This window comes from Ochotona curzoniae, unplaced genomic scaffold (assembly GCF_017591425.1).
Source record: "Ochotona curzoniae isolate NIBS_2020 unplaced genomic scaffold, NIBS_Ocur_1.0 scaffold_4701, whole genome shotgun sequence".
In the NCBI taxonomy this organism is placed as follows: Eukaryota; Metazoa; Chordata; class Mammalia; order Lagomorpha; family Ochotonidae; genus Ochotona; species Ochotona curzoniae.
Genome location: NW_024467122.1, coordinates 76747500 through 76756416, shown reverse-complemented (window position 1 = coordinate 76756416; position 8917 = coordinate 76747500). Strand labels below are relative to the sequence as shown.

The 8917-nt window shown below is 54.8% G+C and overlaps 1 protein-coding gene across 1 annotated transcript; it reads left to right on the top strand.

Annotated features, from left to right (window-relative positions):
- Window positions 1-223: 223 nt before the first annotated feature.
- Window positions 224-8515, top strand: MESD (mesoderm development LRP chaperone). Its single transcript, XM_040969457.1, has 3 exons — window positions 224-447; window positions 5775-6007; window positions 7413-8515. Exons 1-3 carry the CDS (start codon window positions 241-243, stop codon window positions 7666-7668), a joined length of 696 nt encoding a protein of 231 aa, XP_040825391.1. The 5' UTR covers window positions 224-240; the 3' UTR covers window positions 7669-8515.
- The last annotated feature ends 402 nt before the right edge of the window (window positions 8516-8917 follow it).

The following is an 8917-nucleotide window of genomic DNA, read 5'->3' as shown; positions in this document are numbered from 1 at the left end:
GAAAACGAGCAGCTGGGTCTGGCCCAGCCAGCCGGACGACCTTCTTCCGCCAGTCCCAGGGCGAGGGGTCCGGGGGGCGGGGCCAGGGAGGGGCGGGCTTCCGCAGGCGGGGCCGCAGGAAGTGGCACGGGGCGGGACCTGGCAGGCTGGCGCCGGCGGGGGGCGGGACTCGGGGCGGGGCCACGGGCGCGTCCAGGTCACGTGGCCGCGGCGGCGGCGGCGCGTCGCTGTGCGGCGAAGATGGCGGCCTCCAGCTGGTCCCGCACGGCCGTGCTCTTGCTTTGTGTCTCTGAGCTGCTGTTGCTGCTGTTGCCGCCGCCGGGAACTTCCGCGGCTGAGAGTCCGGCCGGGACTCCTGGCGAGGCTAGTCCGCCCCCTCGGAAGAAGAAGAAGGACATCCGCGATTACAATGATGCGGACATGGCGCGGCTTCTGGAACAGTGGGAGGTCCGCGTCTCGCCCGCCCTCCCTGCGGCCCTTCGGGTTTTTCTCCGTCCGGGCTCCCCTCCCTCGGACCCCTTCCCCGCTGCGTCTTGGGATCCTCCTGACGCGTGCCTTGCGTTTCTGACCCCATTCGTCTCAGCCCTTGGAATGCATGAGTCCCTGCTGACCCGCTGTCCCCACTCCTTGCTGCAGGAACGCCTTCCCCCCGGGTCCTCCAAGGCCCTAGTCATTGCGGTCAGGAAGCCCTGCAGACGGGAAGAGAGGCCTCAGCACCCCTCCCGCCCTCCTGAATTGCCGTCCTTCCAGTCCCTTGAATCTCCGGGGCTGCTGGACACTGGGTTGCTGGGGTGATTGTTTTTACGATGCTTAGCTCAGCTCAGGCTGCTGCTGTCTTCCCAAATCCGTTCGTGACAGACTTCCCGTTTGGTACACGGGAATCCCTAGTGGGGATTTTTTTTTTTTCTTTTTTAATAATTTGGTGGTCTAGGCATTGGAGAAGCTGAGTTCTCTTGGAAATCTTGGTCACTCAGGTCTTTGTAGGTTTCAGCTTCTTTCTCTTCAAAATGAAGAGCTGTTGAAGGTTTCTAACATTGCTTCCAGCACCAGTGGCTCATGACTTTGTGGTTACTTTGTTAAGATTTATTTATTTATTTTTTTTAACCTGAAAGATGGATTCACAGAGAGAGGGAGAGACAGAAAGATGTTCCATCTAGTGATTCACAACCGAAATGGCTTTAGTGATCAGAGCTGTGCCATTCAGGAGCCAGGAGCTTCTTCCAGGTCTCCCACGTGGGTGCAGGGTCCCAGGGCTTTGGGCCGTCCTCGACTGCTTTCCCAGGCCACAAGCAGAGAGCTGGATGGGAAGTGGAGCAGCCGGGATTTGAACCGGCACCCATACAGGATGCTGGTGCTTGAAGGTGGAGGATTAAGCTGTCGCAGTGCCGGCCCCTGTGGTCACTTCTGTGTTGGAGGAGGAGGTAGCACTTACAGGAGTGAGTCTGAAACGCCGCATTATGCGTTTGAAGAAAGCTGGCCTGTGCTTTGGCATTTGTCTGCAGCAGTTGGGCGGATCTGAGTGGCTGAGTACCTCTGAGGGATAGGGGATGGGCCATTCACTCTCCCTCGCCATCTCACTTGCCGTTCTGTGGATTCTTCTCACCTGTCGAAGTAGGAATTTCGCTCCCTGAGAAATCCCACCCTGATGGTAACCAAGTCCCTGATCTCAGCGAATAGGGTGCTGCAGAGATGAACCGGGAATGGCGGATACCAGTGAAAAGAACTGTTATTTCAAATAGAACTGGATGACTGGGTTAGAAAGAATGAAAGGGCTTCTGGGGGGAACGGCATGTGGGATGAGGTGGGCCAGAGGAGTGTGGGGGCAGTGGAGTTTAAAGCCAATGGAAATGTTGGAGAAGGGCATTTGTAACTGTAGCACCAATGGAAGTCTAGGCGGAACTGGGAAGAGGACACAGAGGGGCAGCCATGGCAGCAGAGCTGGGCGGCTTGGCTCGGCCCGCTTACACACTTGGGGATCTGGACTGGGTCGGAACCTCTGTGCTGTCGCTTTCTCAACTGCACGTAGGTCCGTGGTGTCCCTCTGTGGGATCAGTGCAGGTGCAAGTGTTTGCTCTTTGTCTTCACTTGGTAGCTGTTAGACATCTCCCAGGGTCAGTGCACTGTCTCTGTATTTGTGCGTGTATGTTTCTTAAGATGTATTATCATTATTTTTGGAAAGGTACATTTGAGAGAAGGCGAGGCTAAGTGAGATCTTCCCATCTTTTGGTTCACTTCCCAAATGGCCACAACAGCCAGAGCTAAACTGATCTGAAGCTGGGAATTTCTGGGTCTTGTCAACGGGTGCAGGGTCCCAAGGCTTTGGATCATCCTCTGCTGCTTTCCCAGGCCACAAACTGGACTGAAGGTGGAGCAACCGGGATGCAAACCGGTGCTCATACTGGATACCAGAACTGCAGGTAGAGGATTAGCCTGTATGCCACTGCACATCCCCTGTAGTTGTGCTGTGAAATGGCTTGTAAGGATCTATGCATGTTTGGGCTGTCGAAGCTTTTGAGTAGGGGGGTGTCACGACAGGACTAAACCGCAGGCGGAGAATGCCAATTCCTTCCATGCTTTGGCACATTTTCTCTCTGTCCTTGATTTGGGGTGATGATAGTGGGGCACAGAAGTTAGCTCATTGGCCCAGGGTCACACAGCAAGCCGTTTAGGAATCTGCCCTTGGTGCCAAACACGAGTGAGCAGCAGTGCAAATGAGAAGTACCGGCGAGAGCTGGATGAAGGCTGAGGCTGCAGGAAGGAACAGAGGGAGAGACGAGTACTCCATGCTTTCAGCAGCTCAGTTGTGTGAGCGGCGAGGCGGCAGCCTCTGCTTTGAGCCTAGTTTACGCCTGCGCGTGTGGCTGTGGGCTCCTCAGCTTGCTGTAGAGCCAGTAGGTGTCCTCTATGGCTGTGCAAACCCTGGGCACACGGGCGTCCTTCCCCACAGCAGTGGTTGGCACAACCATCTCTATGTGTGGATACTGGCAGCAGTTGAGTTCACACCTGTCCTTCCTTCCCAGAGGTGTGAGAACCAGTGTCCCCAGGAGGGCTCTGCCCCAGGTGTGTGGTGGAGAAAAAGTGAGAACATCTTCCATTGTGTTAGAACTAATGTGGGGGAACCATGGGTGGTTAATTCATCTCACACTGAGGCCGATGGGAAGGGGCAGGTGGTGGGGGGTTTTTTGTTTAGCTGCAGCGTCAGCTCTTCCATTCCCACCCGCATTTAGCTGCGGCATTAGCTCTTCTGGCCCCGTCCGCCTTGCCCTTAAAGCATGTTTAGTGGAGACCTGGAGGGTAGGAGATCATTCAGGGAGTGTGTCAAGGTGCCTGCGACTCTCACACAGATGCTGTTGGGAGCGCTGGGAGGGAGGAGAGGGAAGGAAGACACAGCACTGGAGCAGCCCCTGGAAAATGCAGAGCTGCGTGGGGCAGTGGGGCCTGGGTGGGGCTGGGGGAGGGCCTGGCCCCGGGGTGAGAGGAGACCTGATCTCCCAGGGACACTGGGGACATTTCTGTGACCTCTTTTCTTTCCCCTCTGTCACAGAAGCACAAAGACATGAAATGCCAAATGCAGTGAACTTAGTATCATTTCATTATATTTTTTGTTGAAACAAACGCTGCTCGTGAGCGTTAGTGAAATCAGTTTGAGAAGTAAGAACACTGTAGGGCATCACCTGGCTATAAGACGCGGTTTGCTTTAAGGAGGCTGAAGCCGGCGTTGGAGAAGCTGGATAGGATGAAGGCAGAAACAGCCTGGAAGCTGACTAGGAGAGTGATTTCAGGTGACAGGGGTCTAACCAGTGAGCACCCCAGAGGGCACATCCTGCCTCCCTCAAACCCAGCTTCCTGTTACGGGTGAGCAGAGTTGTTTCAGACGGCTTGCAGGGAGCGGAACCCAGAGCCATCCCACCACACAGACCTTGCCCCTGTCTGCACGGTGAGCGACCCCTTTGAAGCGAAACAAGACAGGCCCTGGTGAGAGGCAGGTGGGTGGGGTTGAGAAGGTTGGTGGGCTCTGCGTGCCCACACTGCTGCGCCTGGGGGTCAGCTGCACCTGGGGGTCACCTGACCCTGCTTTCCAGTTTGGGGGTACAGTCCCAGGGCCAGCGCGGTAAGGACTGTCCCTGGGTCACGTGGCAGGGTACCTGGCTGACATCACACCACATTGCCTTCAAGCTGCATTGCTGACTGGACTGACCCTTCCCTTTAGAGTTAGGTCAGGAGACCAAGGAAGGGTGACGTGGGGGCTTTCTGTTCCATCTTGGCTGCTTTCTGGGGAATGCCTTTACGGGGCTCTGTGCTGGTACTTTGTGCTTTACCCAGGTCAAGTGCACAGTTTAGTGGGATTGGCTGTGCAGCCAGGCCCACAGTCCAGTTGGAGAGATTTTCATCCACAGGAAAGAAGCCTGCAACCACTGTCCTCCCAACTCCCTTCCAGCCCCCCAGCCCTAGGCAGTGCTGTTCTGCTTCCTGTTCCCACAGATACACCTGTCCTGGACACTTCCGTCAAGGGCGTTGTCGGCCTCAGTCTTCTGGGCCCGAGTGCTTTCACATAGTGTGATCCTGCCCGTCAGGGTTTATGTTAGAGCACATGCAAGGTCAGTAACTTGTTTGTTAGTGTCCTGGTCCTTTCTCCAAAGGAAACTGGGTCCAGGACCTGCTTTTTTTGTCAGCCTGTCTGCCGGTCTATTCTCTTGTTGGCAGCTTATTGTGTAGACGCGTGTGGACTGAGTGGCCCTTACTTCACTGAGCGGTCACAGGTCATTACTGTGGTTGACTCTGATGCCCTCTTTGCTCCTGGCTGGGCCCGAGAGCTGCTTGCAGGTTGCCCCTGGATCGGCCAGACGTGTTCCGGTTCTTCGAGCATTTTCTTGTCTTTCTGCTAGGAGAAGGTAGATGCGCTCATCTTCTAACTGTTGCATTAGCCTTTTTCTCCAAGGAACTCCTGATTTTACAAATATTTTTACCAGGGCACCTACCCACCTGCCTATTTATTATAAAATGCCCTGTGTTTCCTCTTGTACCTCCCATCGGAGCCTAGTTCGACAGGGTTCCTCCTTCCGCCTTCCGTCATGCTTGCTTCCTTCCCTTAACTACGTTTTCTCCTTTGCATCACATGTTGAGTTGGTGAAAGGTTGTTTCAGAATTGCAGCCTCGCCCCCCACTAACGCTACCCTGCCGGTTAGAATTGAGTACTTTGTGTAGATGGCACGGAGGCAGATGATGTGCAGGTACTAAGGACAGTGAATTCTGACCAGTGGCTGCGTCTGTGTGGTGCACGGCCCCTCAGGACAGCCACCTTTTTTCTCACCGTCACAGAGCTCCTCTAGTTTCTCGGAAGTCAGTCCCAGCTCGCACGCCTCCCAGAGACAGCCACTGACCTGCCTCATCCTCTAGGTTGACTTTGCCTGTCGTTGAGCTTGAAGCACGTGGGGTTGATTTTGTGTTTTACTTGGTGCCTGCCTTCTGTCATTTGGTGTGTCAGTCCTTGCTCACCCTGGCTGGTATTTCTCGTGTGACCCTTCCCGATGGGGTCTTTTTCACAAGGTAGCACTTTGAGCAGATTCCAGGAGAGTGACAAAGTTGTAGACATCCGCCACATGCAGGCGCTCTGTTATTGGGACCTTGGCTGATTGATGGTAGTCATTTTTGCCCGAAACTTAGACTTTGCCAACTAGAGCTGTCACGGGCCAGATGGGTGCACCTGATCCTGCGGGCCTGTTGAGAAGCGAGTTCTGATCCTAGGTTTGGTGCTTTTCTCTCGATCTTGATAGAAAGATGATGACATCGAGGAAGGGGATCTTCCAGAACACAAGAGACCCTCGGCCCCTGTGGACTTCTCCAAGATAGACCCGGGCAAGCCCGAGAGCATCCTGAAGCTGACCAAGAAGGGCAAGACCCTCATGATGTTCGTCACCGTGTCCGGGAACCCCACGGAGAAGGAGACAGAGGAGATCACCAGCCTGTGGCAGGGCAGTCTCTTCAATGCCAACTACGACGTCCAGAGGTAATGTGCCTGTGCCTGCCGAGACACCTGCAGGGGCCTTATGCCCGGCTTTGGCCTGCGGGGTGTCCTGCCAGGGCCCGGGGTCTTACCTGGCTCTGGGAATGTGCCTGTGCCCACTGAGACACTTGCAGGGAGTGTCTTGCCAAGGCCTGGGGCCTTTTCTGGCTCTGGCTGCTGCTTTAACATTAATCCATCCAACACCCATTTGTTTTGGTCAAACCAGTAAGTGTGATGATCAGGTCTCTCATTTCATTCTGAAGTTTTATTTTTTCTTTGTATCTTTAACTTTCTTTTTGCTGAGTGAAAAGTGTTAAGCTCAGCTCTCTTAAGGACTAGTTAGTAACAGTTTAGTAGTTTACATCCTTAACTGGGTGGGAAGATGCCTTTGTTACCAGACTAGTAACAGGTACTTAACATGATGCAAAGGTGCCATGGGCACCACGGCAGCATCCTCAGATGGGATTTAGGGTCTGTGTTCCTCCTCCCCCGCCCATAACAACAGTTCCTGGCGTTCGGCAGTCTTTGGCACTCTCAGCTGAGGCCAGGGAGAAGCACTGAAAAGGAAGCCATCCTCTGAGAGCGTCTGGGCCACTTAAATAGACAGACTCAGAACAGGTGCTTATCTTGGTGGTGACTGACCCCTGCCCCATCCTAAGATGGGAGTATTGTCAGCTGAAAGTGCGAGGTGTGCCCAGGCCCCTCTGGGAGGAAAGGATCAGATTGTGGTCCACCCAGACCTCATTCTACTCTTGGCTGCTGGAGACCCGTGTGGTCCCCTGCTCATGAGGCCAGGCTGGGCAGCTTATTGCTGCCCTGTGGGCCAGATGCCCTCTTAAGCCCTTGTTGGCAGGGGCTGACTTATCTTGACCCATACTTCCGCTTTATCAGAAGAAGTCTTTGAATGTTCCAGAAAGAAGCTGGTGCCATGGGAGCCCCCTCCTTGACTGCCCAGCCCTGAGCCCCTCTGTCCCCCAGGGAGCTTCTCTGTCTGTATTTCTCTCTTCTGCTTTTATTTTGTTTGAGAGGCAGAGGCGCCCCAGGTGTCCACAGTGGTCAGTGCTAGCCACGGCTCAGTCCCAGCATCTGGGAAGCAGGACCCGGGTCGCTGAGCCATTGTTACTGCCTCTGGGCTATGCCCTGGCAGGGAGCTGGCCTTGGGACCTGGACCTGGGCACTGCAGTGTGGGGCACGGTGTGTTCGCTACCTGCTCAACAGGTGCACCTACTCAATGCCAGTGCCACAGTTCTTCTCATACAGTGGGGGCCAGTAGCTGCCAGGCCCTGGGAAATACAGTATGTATTCTGCATTCATGTCAGTTTTTTTCTTGGCCAAGTGCTGTGGTTACCGTGCGCCATCGGCACCTTGCCAGAGCAGGTGCTAACGGCATGATTTTGTCCCTGTCCAGGTTCATTGTGGGATCCGACCGCGCTATCTTCATGCTGCGTGATGGCAGTTACGCATGGGAGATCAAAGACTTCCTCATCAGTCAAGACAGGTGTGCTGACGTGACCCTGGAGGGCCAGGTGTACCCTGGCAAGGGAGGAAGCAGCAAAGAGAAGAATAAAACAAAGCCAGAGAAGGGCAAAAAGAAGAAAGACGATGCCGGGGCCCGGGCTGCCAAGGAAGACAACCGGGCTGGGAGCAGAAGGGAAGACTTGTAGCGGGGCAGCATGGTGCCCTGCTGAGCAGCATTCGGCCCACGCAGAGCCCTGGCTGGGCACGGGCGGGGCAGGCAGGGAGCGAGCACCGTGACAGGCTCCTACTTCCCAGAAGGGGTTAGCCGTGTGACCAGCGGGTGGTCACTGCAGGATTACCATTGAGATGCTTCAGGAGGATGAAGAGGTTTGAGTTTATTACACCTGTGTTGCTCCGCCCCGCCCAGCCCGGTGAGTCATGGACTTTGGGGTGCCACTCCCCTTTCATTGTACCTGCCCTGTTCCGTGGCTTGCTGGGTCCCTGATGGATTGCTGTTAACCAAAAGGAGAGTGGGTTGATGTCAGACAAGCTATGAGGATTCTTGGCTTCATGTTGGAAGAGTTCACCTGTTTGTGCCACATATGTGACTCTCGCAATGAAGGTCGGACACTGTGGGTGCTATGCAGGTGACTAGCGTTCTGAGCCAGCCACCTGGCACCTGTGCAGGGAGCACAGAAGACAGACACTCGCCTCACCTGTCAGCTTGAAGCACTCTCCTCAATTCCTGGGAACCCTGGGCCCTGGCAGGTTTCTGTGGACCCTGACAGCAGAAAGCTGGTGCTGGCGTAGCAGGTCACTCGTCACCTAGAGGTGACCAGCACATAGTGCCCAAGTAGGATGGCAGCAGATCCTTCACCAGGGAGGGGCGGGAGGCCTGCCAACCTCACTCACAGTATTTCTGAAGATTTCCTTTGCTGAAGTGCCTCAATTTGTGGTGTTTCTGTACGGTACTAACACGACGTGCCACTGTCCGTGCCTGCCCTTGCTGTTCCTGTGTTGGAGCCTGTTCTCAACAAGAGAATGTTTTATATACAGCTGTCGTTTTTGAAAAACCAAAATTATTCTTGGATGGGGGGAGGGGAAAAAAACTTCAAAAGTTCTTTTTTTTTTTTAAAGAAATTATAAATGCTAGCCCCTGCACATGGTTACAAATTGTCATCTTAAAGCAAACTAATGAGTGGCCAGCACCGCTGCCCTGCTGCTGGCCCCTTGTCTGTCTGCTGTTACCCCCCCGGGATAAAAGGTGGCCGCTGTTTGGGGCAGGCTGTGGTATGTGCTTGGCTCAGGCCCACCCCCTTTTCCCTGGGGCTTGAGGGTGTAGGGCCTGAGGCCGTGGTGCCCACACCTCACTGTTGGGTCTCAGTGGGGTCTCGCCACCCCTGGTGAATCTGCAGGAATGTCTCTGGCAGGGTGATTACCTTTCTTTTTGCATTT